General features: G+C 36.7%; 2 protein-coding genes across 10 annotated transcripts in view; one reads left to right on the top strand and one right to left on the bottom strand.

The window, feature by feature from the left end:
* Nucleotides 1-16,852, bottom strand: part of PSME3IP1 (proteasome activator subunit 3 interacting protein 1) — a 36,469-nt gene extending 19,617 nt beyond the window's left edge. The window contains exons 1-5 of one of the 5 annotated variants that reach the window (XM_056812345.1): nt 16,713-16,852; nt 11,149-11,256; nt 5,875-6,012; nt 1,901-1,999; nt 1,349-1,471 (exon numbers count right to left, since the gene is read on the bottom strand). In XM_056812345.1, the coding sequence (XP_056668323.1) occupies nt 1,349-1,471; nt 1,901-1,999; nt 5,875-6,001 (349 nt within the window). In that variant the 5' untranslated portion in view covers nt 6,002-6,012; nt 11,149-11,256; nt 16,713-16,852. Of the gene's footprint in view, nt 1-1,348; nt 1,472-1,900; nt 2,000-5,874; nt 6,013-11,148; nt 11,257-16,289; nt 16,690-16,712 lie in introns of those variants that run through there. The other 4 variants (XM_056812343.1, XM_056812344.1, XM_056812342.1 and 1 more) reach the window with 4 other exon arrangements.
* Nucleotides 16,718-21,870, top strand: part of RSPRY1 (ring finger and SPRY domain containing 1) — an 80,682-nt gene continuing 75,529 nt past the window's right edge. For 3 of the 5 annotated variants that reach the window (XM_016422806.2, XM_056812338.1, XM_056812341.1), the window contains exon 1: nt 16,718-16,855. The gene's annotated coding sequence lies outside the window, so the exon portion shown is untranslated. Of the gene's footprint in view, nt 16,856-17,025; nt 17,077-21,870 lie in introns of those variants that run through there. The other 2 variants (XM_056812339.1, XM_056812340.1) reach the window with 1 other exon arrangement.

Genomic DNA, 21,870 nt, shown 5'->3' on the forward strand with positions numbered 1-21,870 from the left:
AACTGAACACTCTGTAATTAATAACCAAGCTTGGCCTCAGAGACAGGTTGAGAAGGTATACCTCACACCCACATTTGCAGAGGGGAGGAGTTATGGGTGTGCAACATTTTCTCTGCCATCTCTTTCAGATGATGTATTGGATGGTTTGGCGGAACTCTTTCCTTTCTTTCTTTTTGGAAATGAATATAAAGTAAAAACAAAAGATATCAATAACAATTTTAAATAAAAATAATCACTTGGTTTTAAATATGTACAATATAGTGAAGCTCAAACTGTTTTTTGTAAGAACACATCAAAGCTAAGGAAAAATGTTTATATTCTGGAGAATTATGAAAAATAACATTATGATAATCACATAAAGTAAAAAAAATTCAATTTAGAACTTTAATAAGCAAATGTTTTATCCTTCAGTTCTTTATCATAACAAGTATTTACCTACTCGTATATCATAGTATTAGTATAATATACAGGAGCTGGCTGGGAGGTCTGGTTTTCATCCCTTTCCTAGATTATCAGAATTATTCAAAAGTTTCCATCAAGAGTAAATACTCTTCACTTCCTGGCAACATGATCCTAGGCAAGTCCCTTAACCCCAGTTGCCTGGCCCTTGCCACTCTTCTGTCTTATACTGTATTATAATATCAGTTATTATTATTATAATTATTATTATAATACAGTTATTATACAATAATCAGACAGAATAATATATTTTGTCTGATACTAAGACTGAAGGTAAGGGTTTAAAAAAAAGGGGGGAGGTATAAACACTCTTGGAGCCTCCAAAGAATGTTTTTGCACAATGTCACAGGATTATATATCATTTCTTTTGTCTCTTGTTCATTGGAAATCTTATCTTTGCCATTTAAATTTTGAAACTTTGTCAGATATAATGCTAAGGTATATAAAATATGTCATGCCTACATGCAAGGGGTTCCATCTAACCATAGTGAGGTCTGAGACTGTTGCCTGTAATATTGTATTACCATGATACCACACTGCCTCTAAAAAACATTTTAAAATAGAATAAACCTTCTATCAACCAGGCCAAATCTCTCCTGTAGAAACTAAGCCCCAGAGGCAAGGGAACTGATTTTCTGACTTCCCTAACTTTTGAATTACACACAAATAACTATTAAGATTTGGGGATCTGGTTATAATTCTAAACAAAGTGAATTCGAGATTGACAGAGGGATTTTTGTTCATTTTAAGAGCTCCATAAATCACAGATTCCCGAAACCATCTAATCAAATCCTTTCACTTAATGAATGGAGAGAATGAGACTTAAGGGCACTTGCTCCCTGAATCTGTGAGATTCTACTTCCCAGTTCAACATTCAGTACAAAGGATATTCTGTATTCCTTCAGTTCTTTCAGTTCTTCTTCCCTCCGCTGTTTTTCTATTAGCTCTTGCTGCCGAGAAACCTCATCAAGAAAGTTTGTCTCATCTTCATTTAAGCCTCTTACCATATTTTCTGAGGAAACAATTAGAATGAGGCACATTTAGTAGGCTAAAGGGAAAATATCACCACCTAAAGTCTTTTCTTTAATAAACAGCAGATCCTCCAGGGAACATGAAGAGGGAATTAGTAAATGACTCTGCTCTTTGAATAAGCAACATGGCATAAAAACATTCTATTGCCCCTTTTATTAACAAATATGAGTCCACAGACATGATGGAGCAGAGAGATTAAATTGGACTTCTTAAGTTTAAAACAAAAATATTTACTACTGTATGAATGGGCAAAGAGCTACAGATTTCATTTCCTTCTAAATGAAAATTCAAAATCTGTAAACCAGTCATACAATATTATGGACTCTCTGGGGTAAAGCATCATGTGAGGCAAAAACAAGCATCAGACAATGGCCAAAGCTCATGAGTCACATAACTTTCTAAGACTTACTGAATTTGAATTGTTCCTCATATTCTTGCTGCTTCTTGTCTTTTTGTTCCTGAAGTCTTTCAAATAGGGAGCGAGGATCATATACCTCCTCAGGGCATTCTGAAAAGTAGGGGAGGAAAATCCAAATGTACTTTACAACTTTATTTTAGAGTAATTCTGGTGCCACAGGAGGCTCTTATCTGTAATAGAGGTGACCATGGGGTCTCAAAGGCTTTGCTTGACAAACCAGAGTTCTGACAGATCCCAATGAACTGGGAAGGATCTGTGTATAGGCCCAGAAAGAGTCATCAAAAGAATAGCCTACCAGAGATGCTTGTGACCTGAGGGCTAGAAACCAACAAAAAGTGCTAAATGGTCTTTCTTCCTCTATCTCCCTCTATCATGGTAACTGACAGTGGGAAAAGTGGAAGGAAAGGAGAAGAGAGTGACATGCTATTTGGGGAAAATCTATAAATGTTAGTATAACTGTTCATACTTTTAATGTTCATACTTTCAATGTTCAATCTATCTAATGACCAAACTGATATACTAAAATGAATGCACATTCAGTGTGTGCTGGAATGTGCACTGCATTTGGAGTCAGAGGACCATGGACTCAGTTCTTCTCTTCTTAGCCTTTGTAACCATGGGCAACTAAATTAACCTTCCTGGGCCATGGTTTCCTCATCTGTAAAGTTATAGGATTGGACAAAATGACTGATCTCTCAGACACCTTTGGTTTTCAGTCTATGATGCCACAATATTGACATTCTTGCTCTGAATAAAACTACGTTTAAAAAATAGCTAAGTGAGGGAGTTCTCCTTAAATGCACATTGAAGCTAGGAAAGCCAGCTTAATCATGTATCTGAAAGCAACAAGAAAAAGTGATCTTTTTAGTCTTCCCAGCTAACAATGCTCAAGATGAATTTAAGCATACAAATTAACTATTAAAATTGTTCTGAGACTTATTAGATAACCTTTAAAAAATGAAAAAGTAGAGAAGTTCTGGGAAGAAACTGTCAGGATCCTTCCAGTTCAATTGGTGCTAAGAAAAGCAGATGGGTAAAGGGAAAAGAATGAGTGCTTATTACTTATGTGACCTTGGATAAGTCACTGCAGCTTCATCATCTGCAAAAGAGAGGGTTGGACTAGCTGATATTTAAGACACCTCCCCAATCTAGACTCATGATCTATGATTTTTGAAAAACTCCAAATGAGCACGGGAAATTGGATCTACAGGATCTATGAAGAAATTGTTTAAATAATCTCAAACCATCAACAATTATCAATCATCAAACATTTGCTAAGAACCTACCACGTGTCCAGTACTGTGGGTACCTGTAGGGCTGGACATGAAAGAATGCTCCATATCACTATTACTTAAGAGAAATAGAAATTTCACCTCATACTCTTCAGAGGAACAAAGATGCTAAAAGGTAGAAATAATGTTGGAGGGCTGTAGAAAGATAGCATTTTGATCTGTTACTAGTGAAGCTATAAAATAGGTTTAACTATTCTTGAACTAGTTGTAATGGTGCGAGAAAAAGTTATTACATTGTTTGATCTAACAATATTCACTACTGGGCAGGAACCCTAAAAGAAATAAAACATAGTTAATTCCCATATATAACAAAATATTCATAGCAGCGCTTTAGTGGTAGCAAAAAAATGGAAAGAAAGAGCCTAAAAGAGAACAGCTGAAAAAATGTGTTTTATTCATAGACTATATATGAAGAATTTAGAGAAACACAGGAAGAATTATATGAACTGGCAGAAAGAGAAGGAAAGTAAAACCAGATGTGTGTTGTGTATGTGTGTGTATATCTATAATAACTACATATGTGACATAATAACTATAACACATAACTATAATAATACAAATTAAAAGAACACTAAAAGGTAGCTGAATTTAGATGAAATACAATGACCAATAATGGTTCTAACAATGATTCAAAAGAAACTGAACGATAAGTAAGTCATCAAATGCAGTTGTGTTGGTTGGTTGTACTCAACTATTTTCCTTTGTAAAAAATGGTGTGGGTAGGTAGGAGGAAGAAGGTAATCAGGAAATATCTGTGATGTAAAAAATAAAAATCAAAAATAAGACTTTTTAAAAAATAGGACTGGGAGGGGCAACTGGGGAGCTCAGTGGATTGAGAACCAGGCCCAGAGATGGGAGGTCCTAAAATCAAATCTGGCCTCAGACACTTCCTAGCTCTGTGACCCTGGGGAGGTCACTTGACCCCCATTGCCTAGCCCTTACCACTCTTCTGCCTTAAAACCAATACACTGTATTGATTCTAAGACGGAAGGTAAGGATTAAAAAAAAAAATTGAACTCCCAGATAGAGGCATTAAAGACATCAAAGGCTTTTTGAGACACAAATCTGCTTGTAAGTCAGGTGAGAAGCAGCATAATAGACCTCTATCTATTCCACTACTCTCATAGTAGTAAGACACTATAAAGAGTGACAAATGTGAAGAACTCAAAGAAACATGGGAAGGCTTGTTGAAAAGGCACAGAGTGAAGAAAATAGAAACAAAGAATATACACAATGACTTGCTTTAATGTATTTCTGATCTAGGTCTCTAGCTGTCAATACTCCTTCCATCAGTACAGAATGAAACGACTTCAAGTCTTTTCATTCTTTGCAATCTTTATCCAGGTCCCTCTTTCCATGGTGATGTCTACTTAATATTCTGGGAACCTTTTAGGTCTCTGCACAGCAAGGCAGAAAATTGATGTTATGGTGTCTAGAGTGCTAGACTAATAATAAGGAAGACTAGAGAAAGGTTTTCATACAAAAAAAATCACAAGCTGTGTGACTCCAGGAAATATGCTAGGACTATAAGTTGCAGAGAAGGTGCTGAAGAAGTGAACAACCTATACCCACTATATTCTGGCCCAAACCTGACAATGCTTCATTTCACTCCTTAGAAACATCATTGGCTCTAGAGTCAGAGGACTTGGGTTTAAATCCTGCCAGGCACTTTCTATTTGTGTGATCTTGGACAAGTTAACTTACCTTTCTAGTTCTTAGTTTTCTAATTTATAAAATAAGAGGATAAGGCTGGGCTCTTAAGGTACTTTGAGCTCTAAATCTATGATCTTAACCTCTCTATCCTAGTTTCTTCATCTATAAAATGAAGGTAACAATAGTCTCTATTTCTCAGTGATCTTGAGGATCACCTGATATATGCAATCTGCAAACCTTTAAGTGCTATATAAATACCAGTAATTAGCTATTGTGAGTGGAGAGGTGAATTCCTCCAGATACTCCTGTTCCATTACTAAATCTCATCTTATTAGCCTGTTATTATCAAGTTTGTTTTTAAAACATTTATCTTCCATCTTAAAATCAATACTAAGTTTTAGTTCCAAGGCTTCTGCTGTTAAGGGCTAGGCAATTGGGGTTAAGTGCTTTGCCTAGGATAGCACATCTTGGAAATGTCTGAGGCCAGTGTTTGCATCCAGGAACTCCCATTTCTAGGCCTGGCTCTCTGGCCAGTAAGCCACCTAGTTGCTCCTGTAAGGTTTTTTTGTTCGTTTGTTTTAAACTTTTCTGTCATGTTTAGTTCTTCTTGGCTAGCTTTGTAATCTTCAATAAAGCAGACCTTTTATGACTTCATATAAGTCAATACACCAAAGACAGATTCCTGAAATAGTACACGAGACACTTTCCTCAAATCGTCATGAATTTATGTTCTACATTCTGTTATTCCACCAATTCTGAATCCTACCTCGCACATCTGGCCCACTGTTTCCATCTTGACACAAAGATGAGACTGCCAAATGCTTTGCTAAAATCTAAATATCCTATAAACCACAAATTAATCGAATGTAAAAGGATCTTGGGAACAATGAAGATCAAATCATCATTTTTCAGATAAGGTCAAAGATTCTCCAAGAGATGAACTGACTTAACACCCAGTAACAGTTAATGAATTGGAGCCCAGATTGCTTACTTCCCATTCGACTATACACATCTCTGTACCTTCTGGATCCTCAGGTTTTCGAACTTTTTCCCATTCTTCCTGTCTCTTTTTGCGCCGTTCATCTAATTCCGTTTCAGATACAAATCTCTTTTTGATAACAAGATTACCATCATCTCCTCCATCCATAATGAAACAGCCTGCCCAAAAACAAGAGTGAAAACAAGTATTGATATTCAAGGCAAACATATTTGTTAAGCTGCATCATATCCAGAAAATATACAAGGTATCTCAAAAATCTTAATGCAATTTTAAGCTTTAATAGCATAATACTTTTGGAAATATTCTGTATACCTCAAAAGCTTCCGAAAGCATACGGGGAGAGAAAAAATGAGGATGATTTATTTAAAATGTAGGACCTTTCCAAAAGCATTCACAAGTATTCTGATTTTTGTCTATTTCCTAATGAATAAGATTATCTTTAGTCTCAAGGAAATCATTCAAAAAATCAGCAACTGAACTGCTTTATCAACATAAATAACAATGCAAACTGGATTATGAGTCAGAGCACCTGGATTCAAATCCCAAATCTACTGCTTATCACTTGTGTGTGACTTTAGGCAAGTAGATTAAACTATTTAGGTTTTGGTTTCCTATCTATAAAATGAGGGATTTGTACTAGATAACTTTTAGTACCTCTAGATAACCTGGCTCTCTATATCTATGATTCTACTTCTAGTTAGTGATTAGTTTTGTTTATTAAACCTTTACCTTCAGTCTTAGAATCAATACCATGTATTGCTTACAGCAAGAACTAGGCAATGGGGGTTAAGTGACTGGCCCAGAGTCACACAGCTAGGAAGTGCCAGAGGCTACATTTGAATCCAAGATTTTTGAGTTTAGGTTTTCAATCCACTAAGCCACTTAGCTGCCCCTGAAGTAATTAGTTTTATCACCATTTGCCTGTTTTATTAGTCTTATCAAGCTGACCTAATTTTTAAAAATGCATTAGTTTTCCCAAGTTCTTATTCTTCCTTGGCTTTTCTTCAGCATATAATAATGCTCTCTACTTCCCTTTTCCTTGGTGGTTCTAGCTTTAACAACTAAAGATAAATGATTGAACATTTCTGACTTAGCATTCATTTACTCTGGTCCTTGGCAAAGTATTCAATTCAGTATCAGAATCGCTCATTTTCTATAACTATGCCAGTAACTTCAAGATTCTTAATAGTGGCCTCTGAATGAAATAAAGGCAATATTTAAGAAAGTACCACCTAACACAAGTAAGATGTATTAGATGAAGTTACCCCAGTTTTGACTATTATCTAAAAGTAAATGTTGTATTTTTGGAAGAAAGGAAAGGAAGGAAGGGAAGAAGGGAGGAAGGAGGAAGTTTGATTTTTAACCCTAGGAATTAATATCCAGTATAATGGTATAAAAATTTTATTCTAATTCTTTCAGAAGTATTTCCCCAATTTCACTGTAAATCATGTCCACTTCAGGAGATTAATTTCTGGTGATTATAAATATTGAAAGATTCTTCCAATTAGATTATAAGAGATTATGAGATTATTGCTAGGAATATTTTAGAGATATCTTTCTGAGTCTAAATCTCATTTTACAGATAAGAAAACTAAGAGCCTGAAGAAGTAAAAGTCACATAAATGAATTAGTGGCCACAAAGAGATCTAAATATTCTTCAGAGCTCCTGTGGCCTAGTTTCATCCCACAAAAGGACTAAGGTGTCACCTATACCAGGTTCAACTGGGGAGGGGAGGGACCCCTAACCCCAAGAGTCAATTTATCTTCTCTTTGTGGTTCATTATCCCTACTTAAAAGTGAATCTAATAAAATCTTCAATAAAATAAACCTTAAGAACAGTTCATATCTTTAGTTTCCCCAAACAGGATCATCTTATACCGTTAATCATCCACTCTCTTCCCCACAATTTTCAGTCTCTCCTTATCCAGTAATATTTCTTTCTCTTCCCTTTCAAAGTCATACATCTTGGAAAAGAAGGTTATTTCTTTTACTTCCATTTTCTGTTCATGCTAACTTTTCAACCTTCCTTGTAATCTTTTTTTTTTATCTTAGTTCTGTTCTTTTCAAGATTGCCAATGAAATTATCAATTGCCAAATCTAATGGTCTTTTCTCTGTCCTCTCCAATTAGGTGATCTCTCATCCCTGGATTTTCATGACATTGCTTTTCTCTCCTGGTTCCAATAGTCTGGTAATCACTCTTTTTTTAGTCTACTTTGTAGAATCATCACCCCTTTCACATTCCTTTCTAAATGCTGTAGCTCATGCCTCTGTCCTTGATCCTCTTTCTACACTCAGTGATATCTTCACCCAAGGGTGTAATTATAACTGTGCAGAGGATCCATAATCAGTCACTCAGTCACTTTCCTGAACTCTAGATTTGCCTCAACAACTAACTACCTATTAGATACCTCCAACTAACTGTCAGTTGGTCAGTACTTATGAAGTGTCTACTATGGACCAGGAACTGTGCTAAGTGTCAGGGATACTAAGAAAAACAAAAGATAATCAATTCCTATTCCTTTAATGGCACCTCAAATTCAACATATCCAAAACAGAATTTATCTTCCATCCAAAACCTTCCCCTCTTCCTAATTTTATTTTTATAACAGGCACTATTATCCTTGACTCTTTCCTTTTACATTCAATTTTTGCCATGTCTTATTGCTTCTACCCCCATAACATTAACTCCTATCTCTATACTCACATAGCTGCCAACCTAGTTAAGGCCCTCATCCCTTCTTGCCCAGACTATTACAATAGCTTTGTAATTCATCTCTAATACTAGTCTTTTTCTTCAATTCATCTTCTGCTGCTAGACTGAAACTCCTAAAATATTCCAAGCTCATTTGACCATGTCACCTCTATCTTACATAAGAAGTTTTATGTGGTTCCCTCTTGTCTCTAGGATTGAATAAAAATCTCACTTTTTTAACTTTTAAAGCCCTTTATAATATAGTTCCAGTTTACCATTCCAGTCTTATTTGCACATACTTCTCCCTCATTCATTCTATATTCTAGCTAAAGTGGTCTGCTTACTGTTTTCCATATATGACAACCCATCTCCCATCTACATATACCTGTACAAACTATCCCCCATCCTAGAAAGCACTCCTCACCTTACTTCATATAATTCCTTATTACTGTTCAAAGCTAAGCCTATCCTGATCTCTCTAGTTTCTGCTAGTGCCCTTCCCCTAGAAATTACTTTGTATTTAATTTTCTATGTACATTTTGTTTGCCAAATAGAATATACCTTTCCTTTAACACCCAAACTTTAAGCCCCATTTCTTTATATTGGTGAAAGAACAACCCAACAGAAATATCTATCTTTTACCTCAAAATGAAAGGCATTACATCATTCATTTTATGTCTTACTGGGTATTTGGGAAGAAATAACTTAAGAAAACCCTCTGAGAGGGGGCAGTTGGGGAGCACAGTGGATTGAGAGCCAAGTCTAGAAATGGGAGGTTCTAGATTCAAATCTGGCCTTAGACACTTCCTCCATCTCCCCCATTGTCTAGCCCTTACCACTCTTCTGCCTTCAAACCAATACTTAGTATTGGTTCTAAGCTAGAAGGTAAGGGTTTAAGGAAAAAAGAAAGAAAAAAGAAAACCCTCTGAGAAAAGAGACTTACTTTTAATAATTCTCAGGGAAATCACATAAACAAGCCTTTGTTAAAAAAAATGCTGAAAAAATAAGAATGATCTTTGCAATACCTGTAGGCAAAAGGCAATTTTATAAGACATAAGAAATCTGTCCAGTTTTTTAGAATTATAACTCAACTTTTATTCAATAAATAGCCTAAAAATAATATAACACTTAGCTGTAACAATATTATCTCAAACAGAGGGGCTGAAATGAGAAATTATAGCTCGTTACAGAAAAGAAGTAAAGCAGAACTCCATAAAAAAGAGAACTTAAGGAACTTTTGAGTGTGAACAAAGATATCTCCTCTACTCATTTGGTTGTCTCTTGGGAGCAGTCACCCAACCAGAACTAAAGGATGAATAAAAAGTGAGTTCATTTTAAGGCAATTTCAGAAGTCTGTAATGACCTGGGAATAAAATGAACAAAACTAGATGGTCATGAGATTGTACAAAGAATCTCTAGCAATTATAAGATGAACATTCTACTTTTTAATTTATTTTTTCTTTTTTCCTTCATCTCATACTTTCTCTTACATCATGATTATATCCTTTTAACCTCCAGAATTTAAGCCCTATTTCTTTGAAAGGACAATCCAAAAGAAATATATTATCTTCTACCTTAAAATGAAAGACCAGCACACATTAAGCATTTAAATAATGCATGCTTATATATAATTACGAGTAGTGGCACTGAGATGTTTAAATTTTGCCCCTCTCCCTACTCCATCTAAAATTTCAGAAAGGAGAGCCCCATATATCACCATATCCAACAACCCTGTTAAGAAACCTATCCAGTGTCATGAGATCTATTGCTTTCATATTTCTTTTGCACACATGGCCATAATATTTGTTATAAATAACAAAAGTAACACATAACTATGTTGTGATGTTTAGCTTTGTGACAATAAAACTTCAAAGACCATTCTAAGTCTACTATACATTATTCAAGAAAGTGAAAAAGTAATAAGAAGTTGAGGTAGAAATATAATTTGCTTTAGGAACTTTGTTGTTTTTTTTTCCACTTATACTATGTTTTGGTTATAACATATTTTGTTTTGGAAAGAGAAGGCAAATAATATTGCTCTCTTTCCTTCCTTTTCCCCTTATCCTTTTTCACTCAAAAGATATACCCCCCCCCCACTAAATTGCCAAACTAAACATAATCATAAATGGCCAATTCAGAAAAAAACAAGAATTCCAATCATTTTAATTGCACACTGGCAAAGAATATGGTTGACAAAAAAATGTGGTTCAAATTAAGTTAACAGGCATTAATACCTATGTTTTAAGCTAAATACTATCTTATCAGTATATGAATATGGCTGAATCAGAACACAGAATTTCATTTCAAAATTGCTGTGACAGACATAATTCAGTATTTCATATAACCTGCTACTCAAATACAGAGATATTTTAATTACGAACCTCACAATAATGCTAGTTCTTGACGTTCTCTTTTTTTAAAGACTAGGTCTCCCCATCTTGTTCTGGCTGAAGTACAATGAAACTATTCAAAACCCAATCCTAGTATTGGAGATGCTTCAAACTTTCTAACCTGGGCCCAATCAGTCTTTAAGCAAACTGACATCCAGTTCATTTTCCCCACCTCCAGCTCCTCAGGATTCACCATGGTGCTGATAGATACCTAATCAATATAGTCCACAGCAGCTCAGAACTCCCAGCATAAGAGATCCACCAGGTTCAGCCTCCTCAGTAGCTGGGATTACAGGTGTGTACCATTTCCAGTTTAGTTCTTGATTAAAAAAAAAAAATCACTCTATTGAACCAGTTCCAAGTCTTAAGCTGTATTATAACAGTTAAGCCCTTCATTGTTCCTATCAATGGGCATGACTCTGCCCCAGTTTAGTAATGGCTTTCTAAAATTAAACTACACAATGAAAAATATTTAGAAAAGGGATTCAGAATTCAGAATTGTTCTCAGCTTTCTGATAATAAATCAGACAGGCCAAACTATTCCTTTTATTTGAAAATATGCTAGCTAATATATTCCTCTGTCTCCTAATGTCCTTTAGATCTAATAACTTAGACTTTTAAAATGCAGGACAACAACTGAGCCAGACGGTAAAATTCTATCCCAAATAAAGGCTAATACTGGTTGGAAGATATTCTATTGAGCTACACTTATTTTACAAATAACTGTCGATATGGCACAGACTACTTCATTCCCCACTTTTCTACCTTTGTTAGCATTTAACACTAGACAAAGTAATCCTGTGCTAGTCATACAATCCTACTAAATATATAGTTGATTCCAACAGCAGGTTTGGACATAGGCCTAAAGTTAAGACTAAATCCAGAAAATTAATTTTGGTCTGATAATTTTAACATAAAGGGCATTTTATAAAATTCTTATAGTTTAAGACTCAAGTAATTCCTAACGGAATTCAGACTAAATCATATAAAGTTTACATGTTAATTTTCCCACATCATTAAGAATGACTAAAAGGATTTACTTTGTTCTGAATGTCACTTAAAGTCAACTAACTGATAAATAAGGAAGTTTCTAAGAAGATATGACATATGTAAAAAGTCACATACATATAAGTCAATAAAATGAATGTGCATTGCCATATTTAGAGGGAGATAGAAAATTAAGACACAATCTCCATCCTCATAGAGCCAGACAGTCTTCTAAGGCATGATACAATACAAATAATTATAATACAAGGCAAAAAAATGTAATCTTGCAATAAGAACTATTTCAAATCAAATATCATGAAGAGAAAGAGAACAACCAGAAGGGAGGGCTAGGGAAGTATAAGATTTGGCAGTAAGGACATGGCAGATAAGATAAACTGCTATGATTGTTTATAATAAAGGAATGATGGTTCTATCTGTGCTATTATATACAGAAATTTTAATTCAAATAACTCTGCTGTCATGTCCTAGAGAGCCAAAGTTTTGCATTGCACATCACCAAATTTTTATCAGAAACAGCATCAAGGGCTTTTCAAAGGATAGTCCAGGATAGCACATGCTAAAGCCACTGAGTAAGAGGTCACAAAGGCATGAACTTCAGGAAAGACTAGGTCCAAATAATTCAGCAGAGAGTTCTGCACCAAATTATTGCTTCATATAGTTTTAAATTTTGATTTATGCAAGCAGCATGATCTTAAAATATCAAAATTCCAGGGAAGGAAAAATCGATGGCTAGAGTTTTAAAACCTTGACTTATAGCTTGCTTGCTATCTTTTAAATTCTTCATACTTGCCACAGTCCTCTTCTTCCCAAACAAGTAAAAAGAGGAAGATCGTAGGTTTAAAACTCTTCCAAAAGTTAGCTTCTGCTTCAGGCTCAATTAGAAAGTATGCAAAATCTACCTTCATCAGAGCTCAATGTCTGTGCCCAAGACAATTCAGACTTCACTTAAGACTGTACCCTTTCCTTCCAATTTTAATGGGCTTCATAAAAACTTTTAAGCAAGATCTTCCCGTATTTACTTTATTGAACTATCTTTCCACACTAGAAAGCAAAAAACTTCAATAACACATATTCTGTAACAGGTATGACTTCTCCCCCACCAGACTTTCAGTTTATGGAGCCATCTATATCAGGATGTATTTTCCTCATCTTCCAGGCTTGAAGCAGCAGGGTGTCATGTAAAAAATGTATCTTGGACTTTGTTCAGAAAGACCTACCTCTAACACTTACTAGTAAGTGTAACAATGAGCAAGCCACTTAACCTTTGAGCCTCAGTTCTTCATCTGTGAGATGAACATAATACCTTTAATCATCTACATTAGAGAATTGTTATGAAGTTGAAATAAGTGGTTTCAGTAGTGTAAATAATGTAAATAACTGCATGTAAGAAAATTCTCTTAAAATCAACAATTGTTTTACAACTTTGAATGAGTTGGTTAGTTGCCCGGTAATTGGAAATTTTTAATGATTTGCCCAGGATCCCATAAGCCAGTAACATCTGGGCTAGTCATACCCATCTCCTAATCCAGGCAAATACTTTTCAAGTCTTCTTTTCCAATTTTACCCTTCCCTTAACACATAAATCTAAGTCAATAATCTCATGCCAAGTCAGATGTTATTTTTATATTTATGTAATACTTCATAGTTTTACAAAGTGCTTTCCTTTCATGTCTATGAAGCTAGCCTTATTCTTCATAAGAGATTAAGTAAATTGCCTTGGAAATCATCAAAGAAAGAAATCTAAACTTCTAAAGTCATATAAAAAATGTTCCATTAATAATTAGAGAAACATAAATTAAATCAACTCTTATGACTATATCTCACTCCTATTAGATTAACAAAGTGGTCAAAAAATAAAAATACAGATGTCTTGAGGGCTGTGAGGAAAAGGTCAAATTGATACACCATTGAAGTTGTGAATTGGTATTCTGGGAAGCAATTTGAAACCTGGCTCCCCAAATTACTAAAATGTATATTATTGTCTTTGACCTAAGCAGTACCACTACTAGTCTATATCCCAAAGAGATTAAAAAAAAAAAGGTTCATGTACAAAGAGATTTCTAGTCATCTTTTTGTGGTGGCAAAGAACTGGAAACTGAAGGGGTTATCTATTAATTAGGGAATGGATGAATAAATTATGTTATATAAATGTAATAGAATACTGTTGTGCTGTAATAAGAAATAAGAGAAATCTGGGAAGATGTCTGTGGAGTAAGAGGAAAGTAAAGTGAGTAGAACAATAATAATCTACTACAAAAATCAATATTACAAAAAAGGAACGACTTTGAAAAACTTTAATAAAAATTTGATAGAAGACCAATGAGGGAAAATGCTATTATGGATTAAATATGAAGAATAAGATCTTTTCTTATATAATCACTATAGGAATCTGTTTTGCTTGATTTCACTTATTTGTTATGAGGATTTGTTTTTCTTTTCCTAGGGGAAGAGGAGGCAGTAGGAGGAACTTTATAACTAAAAAAAAAAAAATTATCATGAGAAAGAAAAGTTTTTCCTGGCATTCAAGGCCCTCTTAAAACAGGATCCAGCCTCCTTTTTTCAGCCTTTCCTCACACATCTAACTCTTTCACTCTAGGATCCTTCTTCCATATACTTTTCTCTCTCAGTTCTTTTATTTAAATAATTTCCCCAGTCCTAGAATGGAATTTCCTTCCCCATCCTTCTGAATTCTCTTTTCTTAATAAAAGAATTTTATTTTTTCAATTACATGTAGAAACAATTTTTGACAATTGTTTTCTGACATTTTGTGGTTCAGATTCTCTCCTCTCCCTCCCTGAAGTGGTAGTCTACTATGTTATGTTCACCATGTTGTGACTAAAGACACACATCACATACAAAAAAACTCAGGAAGGAAATAAAATGAAGGATGGAGTACTTTGATCTGCAATTATATTCCCAGTTCCTTTTTTGGCTATGGATATTAGTTATTTTTATCATGAGTCCCTTGGGGTTATCTTGGAATCTTGTTTTGCTGATAATAGTGTAGTCCTTCACAGTTGATCATCATAAAATATTTCTGTTACTGTTTACACAGTTCTCATTTTTAATCAATTCATATGTATTTCCAGGTTTTTCTGAATTCATCCTGTTCATCATTTCTTATGGTGCAATTGTTTTCCATTACAACCACATATCACAGCTTGTTTGACTATTCCCCAATTGATGGACAACCCCTCAGTTTCCAATTCTTTGCAACCACAAAAAAATCTGTGAAAAATATTTTTGTACAAGCAGGCTCTTCTCCCTTACCTCTGATCTCTTTGGGATACAAACCCAGTAGTGGTATTGCTGGATAAAAGGGTCATATAGTTTTGTGGCATTGTCATCCTTAATTACAATGCCTGCCCTGGTGTTGCTTATGTCCAATTTATCCTGTAAATAGGTGATACATAGTTTTTGCATGTTGTCTCCTTCATTAGAATATGAAGCTTCTTGAGAACAGGGACTGTCATTTGCCTTTTTTTGTAACTCTTAATACTTTTCACTATGTATATGTCAAGTCCTTAATGACGGTTACTAAGTGACACCCCCACCTCCATTTGCTGAAGTCTTTCTACTTGAAGGTTCAGCTCAGATGCCATTTTGTTCATGATGCCTTTTTTTCCCCTGCTCTCCATCTCTCAATGTTTTATCTCTTCTTTTTACATATTATGGCTCTTCCTTTGGTCTACTAGTAATTGGTAACCTGCACCAGGTCTTCCTCTTCATTTCATCTCCTCTTCTTCCTCCTCTCCCCCGAAACTACTGCCTCTGTATGTGTGGGCTCTGGTCAGAAGCACCAGACTCTGGGGTAGATGCTTAATAAACCTTGGCGGAACCCAAAGCATCAGGACCACGCTCTTAGGGCCCAGAGCCAAGCTTGGAGTCAGCTTGGATCCAGGAGCCACATCCAGGGCTCTGGGCCCCTCGATCAATCGGCTCCTCTACGTCCTCTGGGCTCTGGGACCCCTTAAGCCCCATCCCTGGGGCTCCAGATCTCTGGGCCTCCTCTTCACTCAGATGGTCACACCACTTGGGACCCGACTGTCGGATGAAGCAGTGAAACATGCTACGAGAAAGCACCAGGAACGAGCAGGCAGCCTCCCTCCACCCCTGCCCAGCCATGCACCCTTAGAAGCCGAGGCGGGTTCCCCGAGGCTACTCTGGAGTCCCCCAGCTTTTCCCTTTCCCGCCCTCCCCCCACCCTCCCAAATCTCGGTACATCGATCATAACACTAAGCCCTCCCTTCCCACATGAGTATCTGCTCTGGGAAAAAGGCCTGGAAGTGCAGGCCTCTCCGCCTAAACCGCCTCCTCCTCACGTCCCTTGCCGCGCTCACCTACCTGCACACCTCAGCCGAGGCCCCCGCAGCAGCGCCCACCCTCCTCAACCGCCACCAAGGCCTCACTTTTCCCCACTCCGACTTTGCTTTTTGAATCCTTTTGACCCTTCAGGGCTTCCGCTCCCTCTCCTCTACTGCAAGACCCGCCTACCCCGAGGTAGATTGGCCAATGTTTTTCGCTCTTCCTCCCCGGCTCCCAGGTCCTAAGCAATGGGAACCCTGCTCTTCCATACAACAGCTCAGAGGCCGGGCAATCTGATTGGATTTCTCATGCTTTAGCGTGAGCATTGGCTAGTAAAGACGAGGGAGGGGCAAAGCAGGTAGGTCACCTGACTATGCTACCTGGATACCGATTGGTTGATTCTAGAAAAGACCAACGGGGAGTGAGGTGGGTGTTTCCTAGGGGACGGGAGGGAAGGCGGACCGGGGCGTTACGGAGCGGGGGAGGGCTCAACGCGGAATGGCAGTGCCGGGGCTGTGCGTCCATCTTTATCGCCCTCCCAGAGCTGTCACAAAGGAGTCGCCGCGCCGGAGACCGTGCCTCCGTCCCACCGGAGATCACGAAAAGTCAGTCACGGGGTCCCGGCGTCCTGGTTTGCGGGGATCCCCTAGGGGAGAAGGAGAGCGGAAGGAGAGACTGAAGGGCGCCCGTTGGGGAGGGGAGCGGCCCGAGCCGGCCCGGGGGAGGGGCCGCTGGGGAAGCTGAAGGAGGGAGACTGGGCCGGGGGATGGGGAGGGGGGGAGTCTTGCCGGGGACTCAATGGAATGGACGAAGGGAGATGTCCTAGGTACGAAGGGAGAATGGAAGTAACATCTTGGGGGTGCTAAGCTCCTGCAGATGGGGAGCTCCTGGGCGGGGCAGGGGGGAATCAATATTGAGAGCTGGAAAGAACCTTAGGGATAAGTAACAGGATATTAAGTCACTGGATATGAATTCCAGGGACCTGGGTTCCAACTTCATTTTTTCTATTAACTTTCTATATGACCTTGGCAAGCCCCTTCCCTTCTTTGGACAGGTTTCCTTTTCTGTAAAATGAGGGAGGGGTAGACTAGGTGATTTCTAAGTCCCCTTTCCGTTCTGTTTTCTATGATCCTTCTAATCCAGACTCCCTACTTATTTTGCCACTAGAAAAACTGAGGCCCTGAGGGGTCATGAGGGTCTTTGTCTAAGGCCGGATCAGATTAGTGAGTAATAAAAGTGGAGTTACTCAGTTATCTTGCCTGGCTAGCCAGGATTCTTTCAAATAAATTTACAGGACTTAGTGTTGTTGGATGTGATGGTAGAAATAAGAATGACTTACATTGATAAAGCACTTTAACATTTGTAGTACTTTCTTCGCAATAGTTCTATAAAGTAGGTGTTGCAGCTGTTCATCCATATGATGATGGTAACTAGGATGAGGAAACTAAGGCCCAATGAGGTGAAGTTATTTTTGTTCAGATGGGATCTGAATCAGTCTCATTTGAAATCTGAATCCAGTACTTTTTCCATAGGGCCTTATATACCCTCTATATACTTAATCCAAATCCCCTTATTTACATATGAGGAAACTGAAGCCCAGAAAGGGGAAGTGCCTTCCCTCTAGGTCCTATATCTTTCTAGTCCATGTAAAATAGTGGATAAAATCATGTTTTTAGTTGTATTCAGTGTACAATGAGGATAAATTAAATTCTTTCAAGTAAATCTTGTACTTTGAACCCTTTAGGATCAAATGTTCATATTTGTCTTGAATATTCAGGATTTTTGGCCTATACACTGGGAGTTTTGTGATACTTAAACACTAGTTTCCTCGCTATTCCTTGATATTTAGTATTGAGACTAGAAAAAATTAAACATATCCCTTTAAAATATTCTTCCTGGGAGCAGCTGAGTAGTACAGTGTATTGAGAGCCAGGCCTAGGGGTGTGAGGTCCTACGTTCAAGTCTGGCCTCTTATATGTCCTAGCTTTGTGCCCCTAGGCAAGTCACTTAACCCCCATTACCTAGCCCTTACTGCTCTTCTGCTTTAGAACCAATACACAATATTGATCCCAAGACAGAAGGTAAGGGTTTTAAAAAACAAAATAAAATGTTTCCCATAGCTTCATTTTAAATGTCATTAGGGATGCTTTAATTTTTGTCAGGAAAATGTATCTAATAAATCTTGAGGAAGTTTTTCTAGTCCTCTTTTCTGTGTATTCACATCCTTTGGCTGTGTTCTGGTAATGCTTACCTTTTTAGTTGTAATTTTGCTGAGTGATTTCAATATTTCAGTTTTTCAATAAACTTTTAATGATAGTAATGGTCAACATCTATATAGTGCTTATTATGTGCCAGGCATTTGCTAAGTGCTTTATAGTTATCACTTTTGATCCTCTTAACAACTGTGGGATTTAGGTGTTATTGTTATCCCCCTCTTATATGTGAGGAAACTGAGGTGAACAAAGGTTATGTGACATCCAGGGTGAGCTCAAGCCTTCCTACTTCCCATTGCTCCACCTATTGCCTCCTGTGTGCCAAGCACTGTGCTAATCACTGAGGATTCAAAGAAAAGCAAAGGATAGTCTCAAGGAGTTCATAGTTTAATGGGAGAGAAAATGAAAATACCCAGATACAAACAAGTATATACAGGATAAATTGGAAATAATCAATACAGGAAAGATGCTAACATTGAAAGTGATTAGGAAAGATTTGGCATAGAAGATGGGAATTTAGCTGGTAGTTGAAGGAAGCCTGGGAAGCCAGGAGGCAGAGATGAGGAAGAACATTCCATAGAAGATGAAGAGCCAGTGATAATTCCTGGAGTTGAGAGATGAAACAGCATGGAGCCCACTGTCCCCAACTACTAGAGTTGATTGAATAGTAGATAGGGACATAGTCAGATTTGGGTTTTAGAAAGCTTTGATTTGACAGCTGAATGGAGAATTGGAGAGTGAAAGACTTTAGGCAGGGAGGCAAGCCAGGCTATTACTGTAATCCAGATTGAGGTGATAAGGACCTGGACCTGGTTGGTAGCAGTGTCAGACATAAAGAGGAGGAGTGGTGTTCTGGAGAAATTACAAAGGTGAAATCAACAAACCTTGACATCAGATTATGAGGGCAAGTATGACACCTTGCTTATGAGCTTGGAAGTTGGGAAGATGATGGTTTCTTCACTACTAATAGAGAAATTTAAGTGGGGAGGATAATAAAGAATTCATTTCAGGGAATGTTGAGTCTACTTATATCAATGGGACCTCTAGTTTAAGATATCTAATAGGCATTTGGAGATTCAAGACTAGACAATTTGGAGAGAGGTTAGGGCTGGATAAGTAGATCTGAGAATCATCACCTTGGATATAAGAGTTAAAATTGTGGATGCTGATAAGATCACTTAGTGAAATAGTTTAGGAAAGAAGAAGAAAAAGGCCCAAGGCAGAGCCCTGGTAAAGTAAGAGTGACCTGGCCCAAGATCCAGGAAAAGAGACTGAGAAGAAGCTCTAAGGTCTATAGAAAACCAGGATAAAGTAGTTTCAAGGAGAATGAAGATTTCACAACTTAAAGCCTTGGTATTTGCAAGCAGATAGTATCTTTCAGATTCCCTATTGTTTTTCCAGCCTGTTCTCTCTTCTGAATCTCAAAAATCCAGCCAACTACTTGCATGTTAGTATTTGATTGCTTTTAATTAAAAACTGCATTTTCCTGAACTAAATTTTTGTAGCAGCTCACTGTGTGAGGTCCTGATCTATTCACTGTTTTCTGAATGTATAATATGTTCTTACTTTGTGATCAATGGATATGATTTACATTTGTATTGTAATGTTCAAGATAGTTTTTTTCTTTTTTAAAAATCTGATTCATTAGTTGTTTCTGCAGAAGTAACTTTAAAAAACAACTATGTTACATTCATTCGTTAGAGTTCTGATTTCCCAGTATATATGTTTTCTGGGTGCTTTTCCTGCCACATTCACAACCTTCCTTATGATGGACTATAAAAAATATTTCCACATTCTAATGAATTTGATCTTTCCTCCCTGTCAACAAATCAAGTATTCCTTTAGTAGTTAATCTTTTAAGTACCTAAAAAAGTACCATCCTAAAAGTTAGAAACATATATATTGCTTAGAGAACCTAATTAATATAGTACTTCATATTCATATGTGTATTTTACAACTGCTTCAATTGCAGTTGTATGAACTCTGTCAGTGATAACCAGTGGATCTTGCCTACAATACAAATTAAATAAGGTTATTATAAAGAAGTGAGAGGATTCTTTAACATCTTTAAATTGTGATTATTTTGGATATATTCTTAAACTTATTTTAAGCATATTATTTCAAATAGTAACGCCCAAGATCACACCATGTGAGAGAGAGATTTTATGATTTTACAATCCTTTGGGGACACTTTTGACAAAGAATCCAATCATTTGAAGTGTTGTGAAATTGAATAGAAACAGAAAGTCATGGTATACTTGGAATGAAAGACACATTGCTAGTAAATATTGGCAAAAGTTATTTGGTGGTCACAATACTATTGCTTTCGCCTAATTTCTTCTAGTTTCTCAGGGCCACATATATTAATCAGTTAGAATGGTTATTTGATATTTGGATATTTGATACAGAGTAGTTCGGTTTAGAATTAGAAGTTGGGCTCTAAAACTTGAACCACAAACACGTATTCAAAATGTATCCTTCAGAAAAAGAATGTTTTAGGTTTACCATTAAGGAGAAAGAAAGTAATAATATAAATTATTGTCTTCCTGGTTTAGCCATTAAGTCAGGAAGTCATCTTTTAGCTTGTGTGTATACCAAATGAATGGACAAGTACACAAATTCATTTGACTATACTATAGAATATGCCTCCAAAAAGATGTGCAAAGTATTGTTTATTTGTTTTTTTAAGGAAGCTAGCAAATTTGTTGTATTTACTTATAAGACTACATAAAACAACTTATGCCTATTGAGAATGATTTTGTATTGGCATGAAAGCTGAGAACAGGGTTAAAAACAGCAAAGAATTGACCTCATAGGATTAATTGAAGAATTTTACTTTACTCTGCAAGCTAAGAATCATACTTTTCCTTTTGCTTGAAATTGCATTTGACAGAGTCCTTAATTTCTGCTCACTCCTGCACAATTTCTTGGTTTGTACACCTGGAACATAAAGTCGCAAAACTATTTTTGTTTTCCTGACTTCATTGCTTTTCAGTTAATCATTCACAATTTAAAATTTTTATTGGTAGAAGATATTTTTCATGTGCTAAAATTTAGAATATATTCATTAAACAAATGTCTGAATTCCTATTATAGATACTTTGCACTTACTATTCCTACATCTGATTTATTGCACATCACTTTCTAGTGTATTCAATTGAGTATTTTCAGACTAAGTTAATCTCATTATATTCAGAATGGGGTTACATTATTTATTCAATCCACTAATTTCATTTTCTCTTTAACAAGAGAAATTTTGGGTAGTTTTATAATTCCTTTTCAATGGATTTTCACTCTATGCATATTTTAAGAATAAAGGATTTGAAGTGCAGTGAGTTAACACTGTGGACAGAGTGCCAGGCCTGAAGTCAGGAGGACCTGGCTTCAAATTTGGCCTCAAAAACTTT

Source organism: Monodelphis domestica, chromosome 1 (assembly GCF_027887165.1).
Source record: "Monodelphis domestica isolate mMonDom1 chromosome 1, mMonDom1.pri, whole genome shotgun sequence".
Lineage (NCBI taxonomy): Eukaryota > Metazoa > Chordata > Mammalia > Didelphimorphia > Didelphidae > Monodelphis > Monodelphis domestica.